General features: G+C 49.7%; 7 protein-coding genes across 8 annotated transcripts; 4 read left to right on the forward strand and 3 right to left on the reverse strand.

Moving 5' to 3' along the window:
* The first annotated feature begins 976 nt into the window (after positions 1-976).
* On the forward strand, positions 977-3,375 carry FVEG_02433 (hypothetical protein). The gene is made up of 2 exons (XM_018889690.1): positions 977-1,167; positions 1,246-3,375. The coding sequence occupies exons 1-2, from the start codon at positions 1,125-1,127 to the stop codon at positions 3,129-3,131; spliced, it is 1,929 nt and encodes a 642-aa protein (XP_018745894.1). The 5' UTR covers positions 977-1,124; the 3' UTR covers positions 3,132-3,375.
* Positions 3,376-3,624: 249 nt separating this feature from the next.
* FVEG_15060 (hypothetical protein) lies at positions 3,625-4,143 on the reverse strand (the record flags this gene model as incomplete). Its single annotated transcript, XM_018904152.1, has 1 exon — positions 3,625-4,143. One exon carries the CDS (start codon positions 4,141-4,143, stop codon positions 3,625-3,627), a length of 519 nt encoding a protein of 172 aa, XP_018745893.1.
* Positions 4,144-4,879: 736 nt separating this feature from the next.
* On the forward strand, positions 4,880-6,362 carry FVEG_02432 (CMGC/SRPK protein kinase; the record flags this gene model as incomplete). The annotated part of the gene is made up of 2 exons (XM_018889689.1): positions 4,880-5,417; positions 5,473-6,362. The coding sequence occupies 2 exons, from the start codon at positions 4,880-4,882 to the stop codon at positions 6,246-6,248; spliced, it is 1,314 nt and encodes a 437-aa protein (XP_018745892.1). The 3' UTR covers positions 6,249-6,362.
* Positions 6,363-11,778: 5,416 nt separating this feature from the next.
* FVEG_02431 (hypothetical protein) lies at positions 11,779-15,036 on the forward strand (the record flags this gene model as incomplete). Of its 2 annotated transcripts, XM_018889688.1 has the most annotated exons (2): positions 11,779-13,434; positions 13,777-15,036. In XM_018889688.1, the coding sequence occupies 2 exons, from the start codon at positions 11,875-11,877 to the stop codon at positions 14,644-14,646; spliced, it is 2,430 nt and encodes an 809-aa protein (XP_018745891.1). In that variant the 3' UTR covers positions 14,647-15,036. The 2 variants fall into 2 exon arrangements, with proteins under 2 accessions (XP_018745891.1, XP_018745890.1); XM_018889687.1 differs by having other exon boundaries at positions 11,875-15,036.
* Positions 15,037-17,907: 2,871 nt separating this feature from the next.
* Positions 17,908-20,417, forward strand: FVEG_02430 (hypothetical protein; the record flags this gene model as incomplete). Its single annotated transcript, XM_018889686.1, has 3 exons — positions 17,908-18,755; positions 18,807-19,420; positions 19,474-20,417. The coding sequence occupies exons 1-3, from the start codon at positions 18,550-18,552 to the stop codon at positions 20,415-20,417; spliced, it is 1,764 nt and encodes a 587-aa protein (XP_018745889.1). The 5' UTR covers positions 17,908-18,549.
* Positions 20,418-20,951: 534 nt separating this feature from the next.
* FVEG_02429 (hypothetical protein) lies at positions 20,952-22,979 on the reverse strand (the record flags this gene model as incomplete). The annotated part of the gene is made up of 7 exons (XM_018889685.1): positions 20,952-21,284; positions 21,337-21,671; positions 21,719-21,979; positions 22,033-22,192; positions 22,244-22,609; positions 22,654-22,889; positions 22,940-22,979. The coding sequence occupies 7 exons, from the start codon at positions 22,977-22,979 to the stop codon at positions 20,952-20,954; spliced, it is 1,731 nt and encodes a 576-aa protein (XP_018745888.1).
* Positions 22,980-24,615: 1,636 nt separating this feature from the next.
* FVEG_02428 (hypothetical protein) lies at positions 24,616-26,268 on the reverse strand (the record flags this gene model as incomplete). The annotated part of the gene is made up of 3 exons (XM_018889684.1): positions 24,616-24,882; positions 24,935-26,010; positions 26,061-26,268. 3 exons carry the CDS (start codon positions 26,266-26,268, stop codon positions 24,616-24,618), a joined length of 1,551 nt encoding a protein of 516 aa, XP_018745887.1.
* Positions 26,269-26,565: the final 297 nt, after the last annotated feature.

The raw sequence follows: 26,565 nt of genomic DNA on the forward strand, positions 1-26,565 counted from the left end.
TTCAAGTCGAAGCTTTCGGGTTTCTTCGCTAATGTAAGGACGGATGATGGCCGGGTACAACTTGTACCCGTAACGACCGAGAGCATTGCGAATGGCAATGTCAGAACTTTCCAATCCGAGGGCGGCAGCAATCTTGGAGAGGGGCATGCGACGGGTATGGGGAGAAGACTTGACGAACTTGACAAGCTCTCGGGCTTGAATGATGGTAGGTGCTGGAGGTCGGGTGTCGGTGCAGGAGGGCTTGTCAGATATTTGACGAGCTCTGACGCGAGTTGCAGCACGAGTTAGAGGCTGATTCCAGTTGACGCTTCGAGCGATAGCCTGCTTGGACAGTCCCTGGGCATGAAATTGGACAGCATGGGCTCTCTGATGGCTGCTGGGTAGGCAAGAAGCACGCAAGACTTGCTCAGTCTGCATGACAACTTTCAGATGTTCTGGGTCACTGCCAGCAAGTTGAGATTTGGAACTGGAGAAGTGCTTGATTGAACTCTTGACCGCATCAAGCTTGGATTTGTTGACAGCTGCAAGGGCGTCGCGAGAAGCAAGCTCATGTTCAATCCTGGAGACAGTGCTGAGAATAGATTCCAGGGCTGAAGCCATTGTGAAGACAATGGAGAGAACAGCAAAGATTGTCGAAAGAATTGTGGGAAAACGTGAATGCAACTTGGTAGTTGGGTCTGATTGTCCTGAGAGCAAGGATCGAAGACAATGGTACTGCACAGCAAAATGGTTTGATGTGATTAAAGAAGAATCGGAAGAGAGAGCTTGGGGCTGGGGATCTATAGAGGAGGGGTGTCATTAGTGGAGGGCTTAATGAGTATGGGGGCTCTAGTCCAATAAGATAGAGCATGTCAATAGAGCTCAAAGGAGAGGTCTCCACTTCTAACAGTGACCACACTGTGAGTGTTGAGGCGGTGCCTCCATTTCTGTGGCTTTGCGGGGTCCTTTTCTGGCCGGTTGACTCAAGCTTTGGTGGGGCGCAGAGTCTATCGCTATGACGCAGACGCTTGGCCACAGTTGGGCTGTTGAAAAGTTCAAATATCGCGACAGAGACGTCAGTTCAGTGCAACTCCAATTCGTCCGCTAGACTCTCTATACGCACGAAATCACATACGTCAGTCGCCATGGCTAAGACGAACGAGGATCTTCTTCGGCGGCCCTTGTACCGTATGTTTTCGTCCCAAACCCCTACCCCGCCATGGATCGGCGTGTCTCGAAGTCGCAAAGTACTGACTAGTTAACCAGTCTATGACCTGCCTGCCGAAGTTTTGGACACTTTGGTGCTCAAATCTGATACAGACGCCGAAGCCGAAGCTATCGCTGCCGCCGAATCCACGAAAACACCTTCCGAGAGCGCGTCGTCGTCAGATACAAATCTTGTCGGGACACAAGCGTGCTCTTTGTGTGGCCTCACATTTACAACAGTGATCGACCAGCGGGGACATCTCAAGTCTGATTTTCACCATTACAATCTCAAGCAAAAACTGCGAGGTCAAAAGCCCGTGTCAGAGACAGAATTCGAGAAGCTCGTTGGCAACCTAGACGAATCATTATCAGGTTCTGATTCAGACGAGTCAGAAGAAGACGAGGAAGATGGCCGACAAGATTCAACACTGACTGCGCTGCTGAAGAAGCAGGCCAGATTAGCTGATAAGGCGAATGATTCAACAGGAGATGATGACGATGAAACGGCAGGAAAGCCAGGTCGCGGTAAACCACCTCTGGTATGGTTCAGCTCTCCGCTGCTTCCAGAGAAGACCTACTTTGGCATGTACCGCGCAATCTTGACGGGCGAAGAACAAAGAAATCAGGATCTGGTGGAGGTGTTGAAGAAGAAGCAGATCGAGCCAATATCCATGCCCAAGATACCTAAGGAGGGCGCTTTACCAGAGGTCGCGTATAAGGGTCCTCATATCTTTCTCTGTATGATTGGAGGTGGCCACTTTGCGGCCATGGTTGTATCTCTCGCCCCACGGCCCAACAAGAACGGCACCAGCATGAATCGAGAAGCGACAGTGCTTGCTCACAAGACCTTCCATCGATACACAACCCGACGAAAGCAGGGTGGTTCTCAATCGGCCAACGATAACGCGAAAGGTGCTGCGCATTCGGCTGGTTCAAGTTTGCGACGATATAACGAACAGGCTTTGGTAGAGGATGTGAGAACCCTTCTTCAAGACTGGAAGGCTCTCATCGACACTTCAGAGTTACTTTTCATCCGAGCAACAGGTATGACAAACCGAAGAACGCTTTTTGGTCCCTACGAGGGGCAGGTGTTGAAGCATAATGATACTCGGCTGCGGGGCTTTCCATTCAGCACACGGCGAGCGACGCAGAATGAACTTATGCGATCCTTCATCGAGTTGACGCGACTAAAAGTCCGCGAGATCGAGCCTGTGCAGGAACAGAAGAAAGACTCTGGGTCAGCGACTCCGACAAAGACAAGTACAAAGCCTTCAAAACCGAAGTTGACAGAAGAGGAAGAGACTGCTTTACTCCACACCTCTCAACTTCAAGCGTTTGTACGAAGGTCAAAGGTCCCTGCGCTACTCTCATACCTCAAGAACAACAACATATCAGCCGACTTTGAGTTTCAGCCTGTGGAGCAAAACCATCACGCACCACGACCACTCCATCTCGCCGCTGCTCAAAACGCTGCACCATTAGTACTTGGCCTTCTCGTTCGCGGTGGAGCAGATCCTACAATAAAGAACAACGATGGCAAGACGCCCTTCGAATTGGCAGGTGAGCGCTCGACGCGTGATGCGTTCCGGGTCGCTCGCTCCGAGCTCGGAGAGTCCAAGTGGTCGTGGGATGATGCCAAGGTACCGCCAGCCATGACCAAGGCTGAAGCTGATAAGCGTGACGAGAGAGAAAAGAAGGAAGCCAGTGACAAGGAGGCTGAGCGTCGGCGCGCTGAGGAGGAGCGATTACAGGTTGAAGGGCCAAAGGTTTCAGAAGGACGAAAACAGAAGGGAAATGCTCTGGCGGCGGGGCTGAAGAAGACACCACAGGAGAGGAGAGAGGCGGAAGAGAGAGGGTTAACACCTGAGATGAGGATGAGATTGGAGCGTGAGAGGAGAGCACGAGCTGCGGAGGAGAGATTACGGAGGATGCAAGGAGGCGGATAAGCTTGAGTGCTACAATAGATCAATACTGAGAATATACTAATGCCACCGCATACTGCATCCTGGTTCTATTGCGTCGATGCATGTCAAAACTTCATTAATGTCATGAAGTCTTGCCAATTTTGTGATCTCAATTACCCAGCATAGGTAGTCAAAGAAGACTCTGGTTCCCATGACATGTTCTCATCTTCAACTTTGTTATCTTGGGCTCACGAGTTATGACGACAACGAAAAGAACCATTTTCAGAAGCTGTTCAAACAAATAAATGGAAAATTGTGCAAATGAGGAATTTATTTGATGGTCCTCGCTTAGATCAGTAAAGCCTTTCTTTATATGTAACCGCATTCTAATTTAACTCGACTGTTGCGAATCCCAACTCCTTACATTATGGACGACTATCGCAACCTCTTCAGTCATCCTTGATACCCTTATCAAACCTTTCTACATGACCTTAATGAGCACCTCATTGCGTGCTTTCCATTTCCAAGTCAGATGTTACATTCGCTGCAACTCAAGCAAGCCCAGCTTCTTGAGGTAAGATGCCAACAACTGTCCATGGATAGAGTCTTCAATCTGAACACACACCTTCATAACATTGTTCAAGGAAAGTTCCACATTCGGGACTTCGATCCATTGCACGGGAGGAAGTGAGACTCTATCGAACAAACCTCTGGCCATGGAGAAAATTACATGCACCCATCCTGCCTCATGGTGTATAATGACACGCACGGCGATATCATTCCTTGTATTGGGCAGAATAGTCTCGACAGAGCGGATGACGTAGATTCCTCCTGAACTCCAAGGACGATGCTCAATGAGATGGGTGTTGGGGGGGATCTCGAGTGGTTTGAGAAAGCGAGAGAGGGTTCCGGTGATGAAACGGCATACTTCATCCTTTTTCGTGAGAATGGTGGTGCCATTTGGTTTTCTCACCTTTGTCAGAGACGCCTTGCTCTTGGGTCGTTCATATTGATCCCTGAAACGGACCTGTTTGCGTGTCCTGATTGGAGCCATACTGAAGATTGCTATGTGGGTTAGTTTTCTCGTGGTGTCTCCAGTCTGGCCACTGTAGAGCAACTCTCAATGTCACACAATTTCTAGTCAAGGAGGAGGATCTAGGCTTTTTATACATATTCATTCTTATTTATTCATATTTTAGGTCTTTATCCCGAACGACAGTAACCATGTTCGCAGCGCAGTACATATATGATGCTTGGTCCTGAGTATGAACAAAGACTTATCCTGACAAGACCGACTTTGGCTGTATAAGTGTCTGATGCTAAACCGCACAGTCTTATGGCTGTTAGTTCTGTAAGAAATAGCCATAATTCAATATGAGGTCTGCTCCGTGTTGATCGTTCGTTCTGAGCACCCATATGCGCACTCAAGCCCTTTCCAGGCTTGCTAATTAGGTACAGTGCTGGAGGTCTAAGACAACATGTAAATTATATCAGACTTGAAGTTGCATGGTAAAACATTGATACCTTTTTCACGGATCCGAAGACATTCATAGTGTTGAATTTTACTTTTTTTTCGTTTCGCGTGTTGTAATCAACGTCAACACTCGGGAAAACTCTAGATTAGCAGATTGACCTCTGCTCTGCCCTGATATTGGAATGATCGACTGACAACGTCCTATAGCTCGACCCAAGATCCGCCTAAAATTCCATTGATGCGAAATTCTGCAGAAATTCCATCGTATTTTGTCTTGTAGCTCCACGAGAAGCTCTTTCTGCATGTCTTTGAGACGATGTTGCTACCGATATTGCGGGTTTGGTCGAAAAGCATATCCACGCAGCCTGCAGAGACACCAACCTATCGACTTTACAGAAGTGTTGAATATATCGACAGATACTGCCCTGGAGGATATCACTCCATTGAAGTCAACAAAAACCTAAACCAGCGATATCACATAGTTGATAAGCTAGGCCAAGGTGGTTATTCGACTGTTTGGCTTGCCCGAGATCAGGAGCTCAACAAGTATGTTGCCATCAAAGTCGGCACAGCTGATCAAGTCTCGAAAGAGAGTGTTATTCTGCTCAAAATGGCTGGCAGTCCCACCAACGAGTTCTCTGGTCATCTCATCACTCAAGTACCTGATCATTTCACACTTCATGGGCCCCACGGCACACACCCTTGCATTGTCACTGCACCAGCCAGATGTAGCGTTGCCGGGTCGATCAAAACTTCGAGATACAACGCACTCCGACTTGAAGTAGCCAGGGCTCTGGCTGCGCAGCTCATCTTGGCAACGGCATACGTCCACCGGGCCGGCTTTGTTCACGGTGGTAAGTCCCAAACCCGCGTCTTTGGGTCGCTCAGACGACATCTGATACGCTCTAGACATTCATCTCAGAAATGTGTTGCTCCAATTGCCTGGCTCCGAGATCGACCAGCTCTCCATCCAACAGATTTATGAGAAATACTATAAACCAGAGCCTTACCCTTTGGCTAGAACCGAGGGTCAGCTAGTTACCTCAACATCCGTGCCAAAGAACATCTACACGCCAAACTGGCTCGACAAACCGAGCGACGAAGTCCTACTACCCTCAGCCAAACTATGGCTCGCCGACTTTGGAACAACCTTCAACCCTTCGCAGGAAACCAGATTGATGTCTTATACCCACTTACAAAACCGGCCACCAGAAGCTAAGTTTGATCCCACAAAGCCTCTTACGTTCTCCTCCGACATATGGAGTCTGGGGCTTATGGTCTGGGAGGTCATGGGTGATGGGCCATTCATGAGTAGCTTTCTGTTCAATTGGGACAAGGTAATTGCTGACCAGGTCGATGCACTTGGCCCGCTACCACGGGAATGGTGGGAGAAGTGGGAGGCAAGGTTGAATGATTTTGAGGACGACGGGCAACCAAAAGGGGGGCGGGAATATTGGTCGCTTGAGAAACGCTTTCACATGAATATCCAGGATCCGAGAGTGGAAGAGGGCACTGAACAGATGGATAATGATGAGGCTCACGCCTTTTTAGATATGAGCAAAGGGATGCTGCGCTCCAGACCAGAAGAGCGTCTGACAGTTGATCAGGTTCTGCGATCGGAGTGGATGAGTAAGTGGGCTCTACCTCTTGCGGAGGAAGCTTGGGAGCGTAAACTTTCGGACTGAAGGGGATCTGACAAGAGAAACTCATTATTTGAAAATGAGTTCGATAGTTCCGATGTTGATTAAGATTTCGTTGTTAGTGATAGACAAACCAGAGCACCCGTGCTTTACTAGACACCATGAGGAGAAATCAGGAAAGTTGAATCAGTTTGATACCCAGTATCTAGGGCGCGTCTCTTGACAGATACCTCTCTGAGGCAAGTGAAAGGTCAAGTGAAAGTTCTTTGACTTCTTCTTACATCCCCTCCAAGCCAACAAGCCAGTGTTTGACCTTTTTCAGCTTCAATATCGCCGTTTTGAATATAAAATGGCCAATGCGTGTTCTCAACGCATTGAGAAAGTCTATAATATGGAATATTGTGCTCAAGTGGCTCCTATGGTGAAACTGGCCCCCGTCAACTCTTAGAATAGTTACTGGCTGTCACATGGAAGCCTGTTTGCTTTTGTTAAGCATTTGCTTTCACTCTCGACAGTTTTTGATCACTTTACCTATCACAATTGTCTAGTGACTTGGCGATACGCGGATTCAGTCGGAACTTCGTAGTTCGCGGTAAAACTTTCGGCCTGTGATTGCTTAACCCCGTTGTTGACGTGAAGAACGACCAGGTTGAATGAGCCCGGTAAGAATTCCACCACTCAACTCGGAAGAAACGCAGGGAAATGGAAACTTCCCAAACTTCACAGCCACCTACCTCCTGGCTCCCCGAAGTGGAAACGGAATCAGCCAGGTTCAGGTTTGCACAACCCGATGCAGCATCACTCCGATCCCCAAATGGACGGAACTCGGAAGTCAAATGCAGGTACTGAGGTACTCTCGCAGGTCTGAACCGTTGTTGGGTCTTGTGAGCTCAATCGGGGTTGGTGGATGTGAATTGTCATAGAAACCTTTGGTTCCCCTGAGAGGTTGTAAAGCTACCGACATACCCATGCAAGTGCTTGCAAGGAAACTGACAAGTGAGCCAACTGAAATGTAACAACAAACACACATGCCAGCTAGGCCAAGGCAGGACTCTGCTCGATACTAATGTGATGGATGGTCTTTTTCTCTCGGCTGGACCGAACTGCTGTAAGGCGAGCCAGCTCTGATCCGTGGAAGCTGTAGACAGTCTATGAAACGCCTGGAGGCCAAAGAATACGTAACGCTTGGATATGACGATCAGTGGAGTCATTTGGTGCAAGGTGATCGGTCTGGACAATGAATTCATTGTCTAATCGATCGAAGATGAGGTGACTGACGATCAGCATGTTGCTGCAAACCTAGCCTGAGCATAATTTTACTTTATTTGCTCCGGGATACAATAGAAACACACTATCGTAAAAACGTACGACCGGTCTGATCACCCAAAATTGGGTGCCTCGATCGAGAGTCGCTCTCAAGGTCGTTTCTGGTCATTGGTGACAATTGTGACAATTGTGACAATTGTGATAATCAATTGACGTTACGAAAAAAAAAAAAAAAAAAAAAAAAAAAAAAAAGAAAAGAACCATGTCACCTCAACGTTCAAAAGCGGGATACAACTACCGTTTGTGTGGTGCCTGGCAGATGGCAAGTTTCATCCAAAGCCACCACGGCCGTAACTCGAAACACGGAACGACAAGAAGAGAAAACGCTAAGTCGAACCTGGCAGGACAATCGAATTAGTCTCGGCCGGGATCTCCCCTGTCCGTCCCAAGAACACGCGTTGTAACGCTGCATCGTTCTGTCCTCAGGGGTCTTCAGGGCATCATTACATTCTATGGTGGTTCGACCTTATTCCGCGAGCCTGGGCCTTAGGCGACTGAACGTGGCCTCCAGAACAAGCTAGACAGTGGAGGTTATCAACAATATGACAACCCCGGGTTAAAGTCGAAATGACAACGGCGATGATACATCGTCAAGATTACCGGCAGTCTTCGCGATTTTGTCAGGAGTACCAGCACAGCGACTACTTCGAGATTTCGAGTTGCTTATTGGCTTGGCGATTCTTCGGAATATCGTATTTCGCTTTTGTGAACGTGAGACGTCGTTTTTTTTTGTTTTTTTTTGTTTTTTTGGCGGGAATACCACCACGGAGAAACATTTAAGCTAAATAATAGGCGTTGGACGTGCCCCATCAGTGTGGATTGATACCTAGCGCATGGAGGCTAATTGATCCATGACGTGAGCACGCCACCGGGAGCTTTCATCAATAGTGCCGTTGATCAGTGATGATCTCAAGTGCGCAGAAGTTGGTGGAGTGTGCGGTCGAAATTCTATAAGCGATTGCTGCTAGTCATTTGAACAAGTCTGTATCGGTAAATGAATGCTTACAAGCCATGACTGGCTCGCAATTCCGACGACGTACTGTAGACAGCCATCAACCTGTGTAGCCCAGAGAGACTAAATTTGTCGTTATAGACTAAGGTTGGGTACAGACTGGTGATTCAGGTGAAGGACAGGGCTGCCACATATGTTGCGACTGGCTGCTCAAGCTGCCCTTTTCGTCATTCTATCCTTTGAATGAAACAACCAGTGCACTTCCCGATTCGTCGTTAGCCAAGTAAGCATAGTTTCAAGGTTGGTAACTCAAACCTTGAGACTGTAAGAGCAAACAGCAATTACTCTCATTAGAGCTCTATTTGGCAAAGAATATTGCAACGTAACTGGTAGAAGATTCAGTTGGCTGTTGAAAACATCCCGATGAAACACTGACTTAATAATTGATTCCATAGTGAATCGCATCGTGTCTGGATGTTGTTTGGCTTCGACTTCAGCCGCAGGCGATTACTTTTCTGTTTTACCAAAAGCTACCCGGGACTTCATGATTGCTAAAACAAACAAGCATTTGCCGATCGTTCCGGACTTGGGAAACACCGGAAGGGTAGGCTCGCAAGATTTTGACCCGAGAGTCCTGGTTAGTCGCTTTCCCCTTGCGAGCTCTCTTTTGGGATGCTATCAGGTCCAGAATAGGAACTGGTAAGGTTGTGAAGGGAAGGAAACTTCGGAGGGTAGTAGGGCTGGAAGGCATCGGCGTCGTCTCAGATCTGTAGCTCAGTAGCTGATGATTGGCTGCCCTGATGTTGAAACAGACTAGGGCGGCCTGTTCCTGAGACTCCTTGGCGTCAAACACATGCGCCCAGGGGATGTCTCGCCATGCTACTGGACGGGTGGTGGCGCTCGGTGCTAAAAATGAACACCCGTACTAAAGATAGAGATGGAAGCTGGGTAGCCACGAGACCATTCGGCGTTGACAACTCTGGCTAATCTGGTTATCTTCGGCATGATGAAAGGAATCGCGGAGAGCCAATGCTGTCCATGACCTATTTTCTTAACCTATTGTGATTCTTATGCATAGATTTTGAGTGGTACGCAAGCGCCATGTTTCGTAGTCCATCACAAGCACTCAGTAATAAAGTACCTAGAAGACTTGGGGGTAGTCTAGCCTCAAGGAGGACCAGTGATCCAATCAGAACACTATAGGTGGTGAATTGAGGTCTTTCATCCTGTTCAGAGCTATCACAGCAAATGAGGCCCAGAGATGATGCACAAGCAAGGCGATTCAACCTTTCAGTCAGGCCATCAGTCACGCCAAGCCTGCGTTTGGCCGTGTTAGCCAGATCCATGATCACTTATTCCACGAACCTTGTCCGTTATAGGTGGCCTGCTTTCGTGATTTGCATCCCCGTCAAGTCCGGTGGAAACGGTGGATTTGTGGACAGGCTCTACAATATCTCCGTTCTCCTATCAATTGGCGAAATGCTGCCAAAGGGGAAGTGGACCAAGTCCCTTGGTGTTGTAATCCCCTTTGACGTAGCAACCCGTGCCTGAACCATACAAGTAACTGTTGACATACTCAGGGTGTAAGGTTTACGGATACTCAATCGTGGTTTCTTCGGAAGCCTGCTGTAGATCCATGGAGAGGAGCAAGTGCGAGGGTTAATCACATGGCGATGTTATTTTTAGGAAGAGTCAAGAAACAATCTCCATCCTTGTTAATGGGATCGTGATGCATAGTAATTACCAGCATCGGCATCGCTTTGCTCTTGTTAAGATAGAAGTGATCCTTCTTAGGTAGATCAGAGGACGAGCACGTTATTTTCTCAGTAGCGAGGTCGGTAACGGTCTGATTGCAAGCGACGATGCCTTGGCACCTTCCATCTGTCACGACCAACCGTCAGTGGCTTGCGGTGGCGGTCTGGGGAAGCAGCGCCGGACCACGATGCTCCCATCAAGAGAAAAATCCGAACAAAAACAAAAGCAAGTGCCTTCCATACCCTGACCCAGCATCTTTAGTGGCTGGCCCAAAAATGTCCAAACGGCCAATTGGCAACCTCCAGGGCACCAAGCAAGCGCTGCTGCGTGATTGGCGGATATGGTGCCTGTACCTGCAGAAGCCTGTGCGCCGTGTGCGGGACGTTAACGGGTCCGGGCCATCGATGCCCCTGATCCTTCTTAACATGTTCTAATATGGTGGCGCAGCGTTTCATTCATCAGTTGCACTTGCCCATTCGTAGAGATGGATGATACCCAAGAAAAAGACGGCAGACGCGGAAGGAGCAATTTGTCCTGGGGAAAAGGAAAGAAACATCTCAGGCAGGAAAAGAGAGCGAACCCCTTTTTGCGTTGTAAATTACGACAAGTATTATGCGTCAATGATAATGCACTTTCAGTAGGGGATATCAATGACTGCAACCTGAGTCCGCATCCACTACCTGAATTGTCTCTGTTCCTCATTGTCTTAGTCTAACCGCTATTTCAGCGTCCAAGTGCAAGCCTCACAACGGGGTGTGAATTTTCCCGCTGTCGATGCCCCGCAAAGTGCTCTAAACGCCCACCTCAGTAACCGGCTAGGTAGAGGCTCTGTCTCGCTTTTGATCAACTGAGAGGCGCTCTGCTAGTGGCCATCAGCACATGCAGTAGCGCCTCGGAGCTTTAATCAGAGTATGCATAACCGCCTTTCGATTTGTATTGGCTCACATTCAGCACTGTTTTCTCATGGCAAGCGCCTGAAGATCGGAATATGCAGTGCGGCCTCTTGAAGCGCAGCCCAGCAGCGGGAGATGGGCCAGCTGAAGCAAGCCCTGTCAAGCATAAACAAAAAGTTATGTTGACCTTTCTAAGAATGGCATTTCGGCAAGGCAAGCAAAGACAAGGTTGGTTCTCATCCATGGCCAGGCACAGGCATCACATTGGCTACCGTTGGGCATTGCGCTTCGCATGGTGCGAACTCGCTCGCTCATCAGTCCATCCACAGCCAAGACCTGAGAGAGATACACACCCTGGATAATTCTGCCACAGATCATTGGGCTTGCACCGAGCCGCTGTTAAAGTCCCTGTCAATGGAGAAACCTCTAACGACATGGGTCCCTGTCACGGATACTCATCCTTGTCATTGTCCCTGAGGCGCCCTGGACCACAAACCGTCGTGTCAAACCTCACCGGACGGACCTGAATTCTTGAGAGACCTTTTCGAACCTTCAGCCGACCGTCGATGCTCAACCTGACTTAGAGGAGTATCAGGGGTTCCCATCGCCAGTGGTATCTCCACCAGGCATGGGCCATAGAGGGGACAACCCATGTTTGGTACCAGATGCCGGGCTTGCTCTCTGCCTCCGCAGGCCAGCACTCCTCCAGGTCTTATGATAGACACAGAGACTCGTGGGTATATAGATGCTTCCCATTCCCATCTCTTTCGACCTTTTCTTTTGGATTATCACTCACCTTTTTCTTTTCCTCTTTTCTTTACATCAAAATTTCTCTTTTTTCTGGTGTCAAAGTCATTCGTTTCCTTTGACTCCGTTTCTTAATATTCTGTTCTGCATACAACACACTCGCTACACACACAACTACTTATTACCACCCCCCGACAATTCTTTTACCATGAAGGCCAACTTTGCCCTTCTGGCTCTCACTGCCAGCCTTGGCGAGGTCTCCGCTTGGGGTAACTGGAAGGAGGCTCCCAAGTACACTCCTCCCCGTGCCATCGACAACAAGTGTCAGGAGAACCAGAAGAAAGGCTGGTACTGGGATGATCTCCAGGTCGGTCAGTTCGAGAAGTACAACGACTTTGATTTCAAGGGCTGGACCTGTGGAACCGATAAGTCGAAGCGCGATCTCACTGGCCGACACTTTGGCAAGTCTATCTCTGCTGAGTGTGGCCCTGCCAAGGAGGCCGCTCCCTCTTTCGGATGTGGTGCTGGCAGCAAGGAGAAGTCTTTCTCTCTGAAGAAGTTCCACGTCCGACCCGAGTTTGACTGCCGTCTTGAGTTCCACTATGACATGCCTGACGGCTCTACTTGCAAGCACCAGGCCGACTGCTCTAAGGACGGTACCGATGTTTACAACAGCCAGTGTGGTGGCGCTAAGAAAGTCCGCTTCGTCTACCCCCCTCAGCCCAACAAGCCCAAGGACAAGTGCCGTATCGAGGTTCCCCAGATCGACTTCGACTGTGACAAGCCTCAGCCTCCCAGCAACACCTACACCGTCCCCTCTGGCGAGAACACCTACACCGTCCCCTCTGGCGAGAATACCAAGACCGTTCCTGCTGGTGAGGAGACTACTACTGCTCCTGCCGGTGGCAACACCGAGACTGTCCCCTCTGGCGAGAACACTGAGACTGTTCCCGCTGGTGAGCAAACTACCTCTGGATCTTCTCCCGCTGAGACCACCTCCGCTCCTGTAGGTGAGAACACCGAGACTGTCCCTGCTGGTGAGAACACTGAGACCGTCCCCGCCGGCGAGCAAACCACTTCTGGTTCTACTCCTGCTGAGACCACCTCCGCTCCCGTTGGCGAGAACACCTACACCGTCCCCTCTGGCGAGAACACCAAGACTGTTCCTGCTGGTGAGCAGACCACCTCTGGCTCATCTGGTTCTGAGACTACCTCTGCTCCTTCTGGCGACAATACCGAGACTGTCCCTGCCGGTGAGAACTCCAAGACCGTTCCCGCTGGTGAGAACACTGAGACTGTCCCTGCCGGTGAGGAAACCAAGACTGTTCCTTCTGGCGAAGAGACCAAGACTGTCCCTGCTGGCGGCAAGACCACTTCTGGATCTTCTGGCTCTGAGACTACCTCTGCTCCTTCTGGCGAGACCACCGAGACTGTCCCTGCCGGCGAGAACACCAAGACTGTGCCCGCTGGTGAGGAGACCAAGACCGTCCCTGCTGGTGAGAACACCTCCGTTATCACCACCGTCTACGACAGCACCTCCACCGTCTACACCACTGAGGTCAAGACCATCACTTCTTGTGGTCCTGAGGTTACCAACTGCCCCGTCACTGCTGGTACCCCCGCCATTGTCACTGAGACTGTCGCCATCTCCACCACTATCTGCCCTGTGACTGAGACTCTTACCGGCGACAAGCCTGGCCAGACGAAGCCTACTGAGGGTGGTGACAAGCCTGGTAACACTCAACCTGCTGGCGAGAAGCCTACCGGCGACAAGCCCACTGGTGACAAGCCTGCCAAGACCACCGACGGCTCTTCCCCCAACGCCACCACTGATGTCCCTGAGAAGCACACCACCATTGTCACCAGCTACGACAGCACCTCCACCGTCTACACCACTGAGGTCAAGACCATCACTTCTTGTGGTCCTGAGGTCACCAACTGCCCTGCCACCGCCGGTACTCCTGCTGTTGTCACCGAGACTGTTGCCGTTTCCACTACCATCTACCCCGTCACCGAGACCATTACCCACAAGGCTCCCAAGCCTGACAAGACTGGCTCTGACGAGAAGCCAGAGACCACTGAGGCTCCTAAGGATGGCTACAACGTTCCCGATGTTGTCCCCAGCTGCTTGAACACCTGGATTGAATACGTCGCCGACTGCAAGGATAACACCGACGCTGCCTGCTACTGTCCCTCCAAGGACTTCGTTGCCAACGTCTTCGAGTGCCTCTACGCCCATGCTGAGAACGACGACACTGTTGCCCAGGCCGTCTCCTTCTTCCAAGGTATTTGCGCTCCTTACGCCGGTGAGAACCCTGCTATTGCCACTGGTGCCGACGCCGTCACTGAGCACATCACTGTCACTGGCACCACCATCATCACCTCTGCTCACTACACCACCGTCGTTGTTGCTACCACCATCACTGAGCCCGTTGTCGCCAGCGGCACTCCTGTTGAGGGATCATCCACTGTCAAGACCATTGAGACTGAGATCGTTGTCCCCGAGGTTGGCTTCACCTCCGGCCCTGCTGGTAACGGTCCCATCCCTGCTCAGACAGCCCCCGCTACCGCTCCCGCTGCCGGTACTGAGGCCCCTGCTCCTGGCTACGAGGCTCCCGGCGCTGGTGAGACTCTCATCACTGGCAAGCCCGCTGTCGGCACCGGTGGTCTCCCCGCTCCCACCGCTACTGGCGTTCCCGTGACTGCTGGTGCCGCTCGCAACGGCATGGGCATCGCCGCCGCCATCCTGGCTGTTGCCATTGCCCTGTAAGGGTCATGATGCGCTTCGCACATCATCTCTGTTTTTCCTTGTTGTTTATAGATTAGGTCTTGGTACCTGAGGCGGGACCTGTATGTATGCTATGTACGCCCGCACCCCGAGACCGCTTGAGCTTCCAGGGAAGTTAGACAGCGGGCTCATCAAACATGTATCATTCTTACGATCCTTACGAACTATGCATTAGTGTGGAAACTTGGTACTGACCGGATCCTCATGTGACATCAAGTCTGGATGTCGAAGAAAAAAAAATAAAGTAGAAAAGAAAAAGAGCAAGGGAAGTTACCAGTTGAGCCGAGATGCACAGAAGCATATATACCCGCTGGCTGGTTTAATGTTAATATTGACTTATTTTTGTTTGAATCAATCCCCAATGCTCGCCTATGTCTGTTTCCCATGTGAAGTAGTTGTTTGTCTCTTGTGAAGCTGTAACCTCTCGGACATTTGGTGACTCTGAAACGACTATCGATTGGCACTAGCCTTACGTGACTAAGGTACACTTACACTTCTATCGACTGGTAGTTAGGTAGCATTGTTTTCTTTCCGAAGAGAAATCAAGGGCGAGAACTACTGACCTAGCACCTATGTAAACAGAAAGACTTAGGGACACCACCTTCTCAACCAAATTCTTCTGAGCACTCTCTCAACAGTGGCAATACGATGATATTCTTTGGTACCATATTCAGTTCCCTTTGTATATGTCTTGTGGTCACTTGTCACGCTCGAAAGACCACCAATCGCCCAGACAGTGGAAGCCAAGACACTCGACTCGGCAGTATTTCGATATCTTGGAAATTGGTCTCTCTCAAGTAAAATATACGATTGAGGCTGGCGAATCACCATCATTGCTATTGAGTGCAGATATAGGCCAGTGATTGTCAATTTTCGCCCAAGAGAAGGCTTTATTTTATGATCGATGGCTCGCAAGTTTACATGGAAAATGAGGCACGACCACAGCATCAAAGCACTCGCATTCCGCGGTAGATACCGATATATGCTTCAAGAATGAGGTCAAGCACAGCGATTGGTACTCCAGGTGGTCTGTCAACGTTAGGGATGGCACCCTTGCTCAATCAAGAAAAATGTATAGTGTCAAGTGTAAGCAGTAAGTCGGCACCTTGGAACTAGCTCACGAAGACCTGGGTGCCCTTGCTAAGAGTCTCCGGCCTTTGAAACTCGATGATACCGACTTGCGATATCTGCATGGTTGTCCATTTACGTGCGGATGTAGTCAGCTCTACCTTGTCATTTGAGGACAACAGAGCTTACAGCCTTATTGCAGCATACTAAAATCCGACCAAAGTTTTCTGACTTCAAGGTCAGACTGCCCAGGCTTTCCTACAGTTGCCCAAGTACGTCTTTCACTAGGAACACTGACCTCCAGTTTTCTCACCAACCCTGACATGGCCAGGCGTTCCTCTCAATCTTTCGGTTCCAAGGATTTATGTCTATTCCAAATGTCGCAATTCGACCGGTAGCTTGTCCGGTCATGTGCACACAAAAGTTCAGGATCAACGACGTCGAAGGATTTGCGGCGCCACCAGGAGGGTCCAATGCCAAGACATGCTGGCAATTTAAGCATTTCCAGATAATCTAATCTTATCAAATCAATCAGTTGCAGTTGGAGTTGGTGGCAAACATCAGATCGGCGATGCAATACAACCCAGCCTGCCTCGATATTGACGAATCTGAATATCTTCATCCCGTGGAGTGCTATCATTAGGATAGGATACCCTTTGAGTTATTGCTTCTATTCAAGGTGCATTCCATGCTCTGCCTCTGGAAGAACGCTCTAGCGGATGAAATCGGGAGGTTCAAAAGACTCCATCATCTTGTCAAGCTTTAGATCGGCCGTTGTTCTCGGCCTCTTAACGACAATCTTTTGGTCCCAGGAAAGACAAAGCTCTTCTCTGTTTACAGAAAAGACCACAGTAGCTCGGATATATTGCGATGCTATTGGGAGACTATTCACTGCTCCCCGGCGCCAAGACTCCTTAACTCTACAACAAGGACTTCTCTGGCCCACCTCATGGAAAATGTCACCCGGACGGTCGGTTCTTGCGATGCTACGGAGTAAACAGGTCTAGTATGCATTCATATTGTCTGGGACATCAAACAAGACCCTTCCTCGGGTATGATCCTGCAGAATCAGCCTGTCAATCACCAGACTCCCACATGAGTACGACAAGGCAAGTCAAGAGAAAGGAACATATTGACCAGGCAGCAGTCAATTAGATGGTTGACATCCACAGTGGGTTCAACCCAGCATCGTTGGCACCGAGTCGCGTTACATACAAGCTCTGGATGGAAGGCTTGTTTCCAGACTGGACCAATAGCTTGCCAAGACGATGAACCGAACACTAAAGGCCCCAGTGAGGTAAGGAATTTGACTCAATTCTAATGGTTGGACCACTTGACAATCGACTTTCTTCTGACCGGATCGCCAACAGCTCTACCAGTAAATCCTAGATCAGTTAGACATGCTTCGGTCTGTGGAGCTCCATACCACTGGGGCAAGGCTTGATTTTCGCAGCGTTATATTACGGCCAGATTGATAAAGACAAACAGACATAGAAGGGAGCTTCAGTCCCGCAGAGCCTCGAGAACGGGCCCACGGCCAAACATCATGCTCCGGAATCCCGTTCTAGTGGCTTGCCCATTTCTCTCCGATTGCCTGATGCTAATACCATGGCTCACGACCTTATTTACGCCAAAAAGCGCCTCCGTTGCCCTTCCTGGTTAGAAGTGACCCGGAAACTCATCACGGCCAAACCGGAGTACGACTTTTCTCACTATCAACCAGCGCCCACTTACCGAGAAATAATATTGTACGGCCCCACGGCTCGTTATGAAGTGCTGCGTTTCTTTAGACGCTATAGACGCGCTGTTGGCTGCTGGTTGTTGGCTTTACGATCGATCTAATCTGTCTCGCTCGCAATACAAAATGACAGGCGACAGGCAAGAGAACCCTGGACGAACTCTTTGGCTCTCTCTGAGACAAAAATGTTAATGAACTTTCCTTCGCATGCTTATACTCGGAGAAGGACGGATGAGATTGACGTATCAATGCTACGCCGCACGCTGAAAAGTGAAGGGCGAAGTGCGATCTTCGGTGCTGATTCTGCTTATCAGATTATCAGATTATCAGATTATCAGATTATCAGATGATCAGATATGTGACTAGCGCTGAAAAACTTGCGTTGGTGTTCTTGGGGGTCAACACCAAACGGCGCCATACCGTACCAAGCAGTTGGAGCGACGCCACTCTCGGCCAACTCACCCCGGTCGGTGGGCGGATAGCTTCTGGGAATAAGCTTCGTCCAATAGATGATGCTCTCGACACTGCAAGATCTCCAATTGGCACATCTACGGTGCCATTCCCAAGCGTTAGGCTCGTAGGGCCAAGCAAATAGAGCGTGGACGATTGGTGTTAGTGCGTCTTTTTCTCGCCATCCCAGAACCAGGGACGTCTCTGCAGCGAGAGGGTTCGTCTCGAACAGGGGCTTGTTGCTGTTGATTGCCCAGGGTCGCAATGAGCTTAATCCTTAACGGCCAGTTATACGTGGGCTAAGGAAGCTCACCCATCGGAAACCAGTTACCATTTTAGCCTTCCGAAGGATTCTCTCTATGAAATCTAGCCATGGATGATCATCGCCTATCCCGTTCTCAATTCCCGCTCTAGTGAGAGCTTCCCATGCAGCCAGAGTTGCAATGAGCTACGATCTTGGCCTGGCAGGGCAAGGTACTTAATGGGTGCTCTCCCCCCTTCAATGCGACCTTGTGGTGCCCTCATAGATTGAGCAATCGTCAAGCTTACTTCTCTCTTTCTTCCCTCGATCCATTGAGCTGATTTGAGCACTTCTTCCCTTTGGAACGATTCTGATACCTTTCGTTCCAATGGCGACTCATACCATGAAGGAGCCTGAGCCCGTCAATGAGGTGTCTGTACCAGACATCGAGAAGGCTCCCGCCAACAACAACATGATGGTCGATGAGGATCTCAAGGACTTCCCCGACGATGAGTTCAAGCAGCAGGGTGTCAAGAAAGCCGAGGCCATCACCAGCGTCTGGACCAAGAAAATGCTGATTGCCACCTTTGTCTTGTAAGTAGTTAGCTTACGTTGCCAGGACTATACTGACTGTGTATCCTCCAGTTTGTTTCTCGTCTCCTTCGTCGATAGTCTGCTCCAGAATGTGCAGAGTAACCTCATTCCTTACGTCACCTCGGCCTTCGCTTCACACGGTCTTCTCGCCTCAACTGGTATCGTAGCCTCGATTCTGGGTGCCGTCTGGAACTTGACTCTTGCCAAGATCATTGACATCTGGGGTCGGGTCTGGGGCTTCGGCGCCATGGTTCTCCTGATTGTTGTCGGTATGATCATGAAGGCTACATGCAACAGCGTCGAGATGTATGCTGCTGCGCATACATTCTACTGGGTTGGCCATCTCGGTCTCATCTATGTCATTGACGTTGTCGTCGCTGACACCACTACTCTCCGTAACCGACTGATCATCATGGGTATCAACTACACGCCTACCATCAGCTCCACTTTCGCCGGTCCCAAGATTGCTGAGCTCTTCTTGAAGAACGTCAACTTCCGATGGGCATTTGGTTCGTTCTGTATCATCCTGTTGGCATTCTGCATTCCCGTCATGGTTATCTTCATCATGAATGAGATGAAGGCCAAGAAGTTTGGCCTTGCTCCTGAGAAGGTACACAACCGCACCATTTGGGAGTCCTTCAAATATTACTTTGTGCAGTTCGATGGTGAGTTTAATCTTTTTCAGCTTTGGACACACGGTCTTTTAACATTATTCTAGTTATTGGTCTTTTCCTGACCAGTGCCGGCTGGGCTCTACTCCTACTCCCTTTCAGCATCGCTGCTACTGCTCCCAACGGATGGGCCACTGGTTATATCATTGCCATGCCAGTCCTTGGTGTCGTTCTTATTGCCAGCTTCGTCGCCTGGGAGAAGTTCTTCGCCCCTGTGCCGTACTTCCCCTTCCATCTGCTTGCTGATCGCACCATCTTGGGAGCCTGTCTCATCTATGGTATTATGTTTGCCTCTATCTTCTGCTGGGATACCTATTACGGCTCTTACTTGCAGGTTGTTCACTTTGAAAGTGTCACCACCTCTGGTTATATCCTCAACTCGTTCTCTCTGATGGCTGCTTTCGTTGGACCCTTCGTTGGCATTGCCATCCGATACTTGGGACGATTCAAGTGGCCTTCTTTCGTCGGTGTACCTTTCTTGGTCCTCGGTACTGCCCTTCTCATCCACTTCCGTCACCCTGAGACTGCTGTCAACTGGCTCGTTATGTGTCAGCTTTTCAATGGTATCTACAGTGGTATCTGGTCCTTGACTGCACGTATCGCAGTCATGTCTTCCGTCAAGCATCAGGATGTCGCCATCGCTCTGGCCATCTGGGGTATGTTTGGTGGTATCGGATCCTCCATCGGTGTGGCCATTGCTGGAGGCATCTGGACAAACATGCTACCCACTGAGCTTGCCAAACAACTCCCCGAGTCTGCCAAGAACATGACTGCTACTATCTATGGCGACATCAACGTCCAGCTGTCTTACCCTGCTGGTAGCCCTGAGCGAGACGCTATCATTGCTGCTTATGACTATGTGCAGCAAAAGATGATCTACGCTGGTTGCGCGTTCATCCCTCTCTGCGTTGTCTGCCTCTTCATGTGGAAGAACATTGACATCAAGGAGAAGGATGCCCAAAGCAAGCAGGCCAAGGGCATGGTCTTCTGAGAAGTCTATGAGACAGATTCACGAAAACATCTCACGATAATAAGGGCAGGGGATCTTATGAATCTCTGGGTAAATAATAATGAATCGATATAATACAAAAGTTCCATTCGCTTTATAGACATCTCAGCTAGACTTCATTCAATACAACGTAGTCATCTCAGTGCTTTCAAATGAATGTTCTTGCATCAATGCGATATCATGAATGCCTGTGGGAACTGCATTAATGCTGATCTTTAGTCTCTTCAGGGAGTTCCTATATTTGGCGATGGTGTAAGTCTGATGTACAAGGGCACGTAAGATGAGTTCTATGACTTTCAGGAGCAATCAATCGTCAATTGAACGCGTCTCCGTTTCCTCTCACGATTGGTATGGTACTGATACCATGAAGCAGGTGTTGAAAGGCATTGGCTTAGCACAAGATCAAAGGTATATGACAAGTTTGCTAAGTGGTCCAAAAGTCATTAATTGCTCTACTTCCTCATAGGAAGCGCCTGAATTTCCCTCTCATTCTTACACTCTCTAAGCACCACACCATTACAGCTTGGCTCCCTTGTCCTTGCGGGCCTGCTTCTCCTTGTCCCTCAACAAGCGTCGAAGGATCTTGCCACTAGGGCTCTTGGGAATGATTTCGATAAACTCGATGCCGCCCTTGAGCCACTTGTGACGCGCCTTGTGCTCTTCGACGTGCTTGTTGATGCTTTTAGTGACCTCTTCATCGGACTTGCCCTTGGCCTCAGCTGCTTTGACGACGAAGGCCTTGGGAACTTCGCCAGCTCGTTCATCGGGGACTTGAATAACGGCACAGTCGTCGACGAGAGGATGGGTGAGAAGATGAGCTTCGAGCTCAGCTGGTGCGACTTGGTGGCCCTAGTAGAGTATGTCAGTGGGTGTGAAAAAGGCCTGGAACAGTGAAATTTACCTTGACTTTAATGAGTTCCTTGATTCGGTCCACGATGACAAGGTGTTCAATGCCCTTAGGTGACTTGCGAACGATAACCTCGTCGCCTGTTCGCATCCATCGTCCATCACTGTGGTTTACAAAGGTCTCAGCTGTGGCCTTTGCATTGTTGAGATATCCCAGAACAACACAGGGGCCTTGGACGTAGAGTTCGCCGGGGGTGTTGTACTCGGTAACCTCTTTGCCTTCAGCATCGATGACCTTGGCCTTGATGCCAGGAAGAAGAGATCCAGAGGAGCCAGGATCGATATCGAGTTCGGTAGTTGATGAGACCACGGGTGATGTTTCAGTGAGACCTGCAAAGTTAGCGACGAGACACAACGCGCGATTGAAGGGGACGTACCGTAACCTTGGCAGATATTCCAACTGGGCCAGATTTCGTTCAAGCCAGAGATTGTTTCCTTTCCGAGGGGAGCAGCACCGCTGAAAATGAAGCGGACAGAGCTGAGGTCATACTTTTGACATTCAGCTTTGTGGCTCAGCATTTGGACCATGATGGGAGGGACGAGGGCCATTTGCTCGATCTTGAAGCGTTGAACGGTAGCGAGGAACATCTTGAGCTCGAACTTGGGCAGAATGACTGTCTCGTCGCCATTGTAGATACCTTGATACAAGTTAGTTCAGTGAGACGTGGAATCAGGGGTGAGATGACCTTACCCCAATGAGCGACTGGGACGAGGCCGTAAATGTGGCTGAGTGGTAAGAGACCAAGTTGAACCTGGGTATCGACTCCCGCTGCTTTTCGACCCTCTGCGTTTTGGACTGTCATTTGCATAACGTTGGCGATCACATTGACGTGAGTGATCTCAACCGCTTTCTACAATTTGTGAGCCGCGTATTCATTTCATCCAAATCTGGCGAGACTTACGGGGAGACCTGATGTTCCACTGGAGTAGCATAGATACGCAACCTGCCTCAAACCTTGACCCTTGATCCAATTTAGAGGCTGAAGTTCAGGCGCATCCTTGCCCTCTGCAATCAAATCATCGATTGACTTGAAAGGTGGCTTAGACTCGAAGCCAGGCACGGGTAGAAGAAAGATACGATCCTCAGGGATACCGACAGCCTTCGCGGCAGTGAGAGCAGTCTCAAGGAGAGGGACACAAGTGAAAAGGGCGTTTGCGCCGGATGAGCGGAGCTGATGCTCGAGTTCTGGGGCAGAATATGCGGCACTGGCGGGTGTGACGATTCCGTTCAAACGGTGAACAGCATGGGTCATGGTAATGTAGTCGATCTTATACGTTAGTTGGATTTTTGTGTGACTGAACTCAAACGTACAGTGTTGACTGAGAATAGCGCCACTACTCTATCCCATTCGGTTCCATCGTGGACATCATAGCCAAGGCGCTTTGCAAGAGCGCGCGCGAGAAGCTTCTCACGCTGGATCACCTCCTCTGTGGTGTACGTCTTACCAGAGATACCGCATGTGAAGGGATTTCTGGACTGAGAAATAGGCTTGCGAGCGTGCTTATCGCTGAAGATGAAGTCCGGGATGGTGATTGACTCGGGAGGTTCTAAGGAATGTGAGCAGAGGAGCTTGAAATTGGCGACGGGGGCAGTTTACCGAAGGGCAGGCTAACCGAGGGAGGAGGATAGAAGACCATCTTGAATAGGGATTAGAGGGAGGGTATTCAGAGATTAGAGGGAAGAGGAGAGAATGAGGAGAATAGAGGAAAGGAAGGGGAAAAAAAGATGAGGAGCTGAATATGTACTACGTCGTTGGTTCCCTGCTTCTCTCTTCTCCTTGTCGCTTCGGGGGGCTCCTCCAAATCTGGGGAAGACCCAATTTAGCGCGGTTTGATTCCCACTATCTCCGCATTACACCAACCTTGGCCCTATTAGCTACGATTCAAATCTCAAGACCTCGGTGTGCCAGCCGAGGTAGAGATAATAGGGTCGTTGCCATAGGGTTACGTAGGTAGATCATGCTTAGGGGTCAAAGCTGAAGGCGAGGTGCATGTGACTAAAAACAATTAAGGTTGAGAGTATTTCTTGGTATTGAGTATTTTGAGCTTAGTAGCTTCTGTATGTCTTCTATCGTTGGATTTGTTGCAGGAATTGGGGTAGAGGATGTGGACCGTATCCTTGATGCCTCGGTATGTGGCTTGCATTGAATTCCGCCCTAATTCCGCCATGTCCAACGTCTTCCGTCTCGATAAGGAGCCTTGTCCCTCCATGAGAATTCCTGTATAAGTAACCATAGATTGCGATTTTGTTCACGGTGCTATGGAGAGGGAAGAAGCTGTACTGTACTATGTGAGCGACTTCTATCGCTAATGCTCCCAGCGAAAGTCGATTTAAGCTCAAGTAAGCTTACCGTTGCACGTTTCTTACCCGCGCTGACGTCCACCAGTCAGGATGAACTCAGATTGCCTAAAAAGGCAGATAGAATGTTGCCAGACACCGAAATTACTCATCAAGAGCAACTACACACTTGTTCATGGCTACCGATCACAGACTATCATATGCTGCTTTTTGTGTGTGTTGATGAAATTGACTCCTACAACCTAGTTCTGTTGCTTCCCGCCATAACGACTTCGCCTACTGGAACCGACAACTCTCTCAGCTTTAATCCGATCAGAGTTCAATTTGTCGTCTTTTACTCACCGCTAAGAGCCATCACCCATTAGAATTGCGAAACGGAGGTACGATATTACTCTCTGACTCAGAAATCTGGCACCTCCCTGGAGATGCACGACAGCCTTTGTGAGAGCTTCAAGAGAGATGCCATCCATCGACCTTCGCGATTCTGCATTGGACAGCAGGGCGCCGATGTTTCTCAAGGAAGAAGACTTAATAAAATACCGCGATTACGATTACACAGACATGAGCGACCAATTCTTCATGGATACAGAGTGTCTCCCGAGATATCCGAAGTCTTCCTCCCGCGTTGCGCAAGATGTGGCTGTCAGCTGTTGCGGCACCACGAGCAAAGCACGTTGATCCTACACGACGGGTGCACAAAAAGTCTACATCGAGGAAAGAAATTCTCCGAAAGTATCTCCCGATCGTGAAGCCATGATATGCTGTGCTCCCCTTCACTGAACACAGCATACGCGCGATGAGGCCCAGTACAGCTGAGGCAATTTCCAAGTCACGCAATTCATGAGTACAAGGTGAGAATGCAAAGATCAAACGCCGCCGTATGCTGTATGCCGCGCATACCCTAAATGCGGTCTATTCAATTACAGTCCTCATGTCCAAGAGATGTCATTAAAATATGTACAACCATATCTCCCACTATAGCAAGTTGACTCCGAGAGCAAAACCGCCAATGGCAGCAAACACCCAGCCGAGGGGTGCAGACTGCCATGCGGCATTGTCATCGTCGTCACCGCCACTACCGGCTCCAGCAGTGACTGTGACGGTTGGTCGACCGCTGAAAGTCTGTGTCGTCACGACGCCTGTGGCACAGTCGCGTTCGAAGTCGGGACATGAAGTGATGGTGTAAGTGGTGGTGTACGCAGAGGTAGGGAACGAGCCGCCTGTGCCAGTAGCAGTAGCCGCCTATCAAGGTTGTCAGTTTAATCACGCAGGTGTACGAGGTGTCATGACTTACACGTCCAGTGGCTGTGATATCAGAACTCTTACACTTGCCAGTCTCACTGGGCACAGCGTCAGAGCCAGATCCAACAGCAACAATGTCCTCATCACCACAATCAGCAGCCTGAGCAAGATGGACCTCCTTGTTATCCCAGTCGAAGACGAAATATCCGGCTCGTAGAACAGAGTCACCAAGAATCTGCTGGTCGCTGGTAGGTACAAGACCAATGTAGCACGTTCCAGGTCCAAGCTCGAGAATAAAGTCGCTGAAGGCAACTTTGATGATCTTGTCACCGAACCCAAAATCAACCGTGCCATCGAGGTCGCGGTTTTCACAGTCGGTCATGTAAAAGCCCTCACCATCGTTCTGAGCATCGAGAGCCTCCAGAATTGGTCGCGCGACCGACATGTGCATGCGGGTGAGAGTCGTTCCAGAGTCGAGCATGACGTTGGAATCAGAGCTCGAGACACGAATGTTCTCTGTATCACCGCTAATAGTGACACCGAGGCTATCCAACTCAACGGCGAGACGATACTCACCACCCTCACCACGGATGATAGGCCGTGTCTCCAGGTTGCCGATATACTTGCTGCGATCAATACCGCCATAGATCAAAGCACCCTCGGTATCATCCGAGTGTCGCAGATCAAGCGCGAACACTCGGCTGTTGATAAGTCCCTGGTCAGCCATGGAAGTGAGCAATAAGCTATAAGGCTCATCGCCGTCAAAGCCAGCCCGCAGATCAGGCGCAAGACCTAGGATACCCTGTGAGATACCATTGCTCTCGACCAAAACACCAAAAGTCTGATTTCTCAACTTTGAGTCTCCAAATGTCATGAGATCTGTATAGTATCGAATCGTCGCAGATGTATGCGTTGATGAGTCGGACGCGTCGCCATAGTTGAGTGTCTCGCCACCAAAAGGACCGATGGGCGGCGTCTTTGACTTTCGGGGGTCGTATTGTCCAAAGTCAAGACATTGGTTGTATTGAGTAGCGGATTGAGCTTCTTCGCAGTCGGGGTTCACCCAGAGTTCGTTGGAGCCGGTATCAAGAAGGACTGTGACTTTTTGAGGAGGGGTACCGATTTCAACTATAGCATATTAACAACTGTAGTTAGTTATGAAGAACAAAGTGACATACTGTCTGTCGCGTAAAAGAAATCTTTGTTCTCGAGTCGAACGGCGATAGCGTCACCATCTTGACGCTTGTCGTGCTGCTTATTCTTGTTTCGCTCCACCGTACCAACGTGCATCGACAGATAACCTTTACCAGCTTTCGATCTCGGGAAGCTAATGGCGTCAACGCCGCCGAGCAGGGCTGCGGCTGTAGTTATCGTGGTCCACCTCATGATGACTTCTGTGGTGTTGTTTGCAAAAGGCTACAACGGTTTCTGACAACGTCCCCAGGGGGAAGAAGAGAGGCTGCCTCGTCTTTAAACTAACAACTCCAAGGCTCCCCAGTGGCGTTTTCCCTGCCTACCTCACCCCCGGGCTGTGCCTTGGTTGGTGGATGTGCTAGGATCTAAAGGGACGGAATTAGCGGGATGTGCTTGGCTGGTGGTCTCGGCGTTTGCTTAGACGTTGGGTAATACGGTACGGCTGAAGAGTCCTTGACGTAGGGGTTTTGGACCTGCATAATTGGGCTT

This window comes from Fusarium verticillioides, chromosome 6 (assembly GCF_000149555.1).
Source record: "Fusarium verticillioides 7600 chromosome 6, whole genome shotgun sequence".
NCBI lineage: Eukaryota > Fungi > Ascomycota > Sordariomycetes > Hypocreales > Nectriaceae > Fusarium > Fusarium verticillioides.

Excerpts from the sequence above, each read along its gene's own strand:
- FVEG_02433 (XM_018889690.1), top strand. The coding sequence starts at position 1,125 with ATGGCTAAGACGAACGAGGATCTTCTTCGGCGGCCCTTGTACC. Across the intron at positions 1,168-1,245 it reads TCTTCGGCGGCCCTTGTACC|TCTATGACCTGCCTGCCGAA; the intron begins GTATGTTTTCGT and ends CTAGTTAACCAG.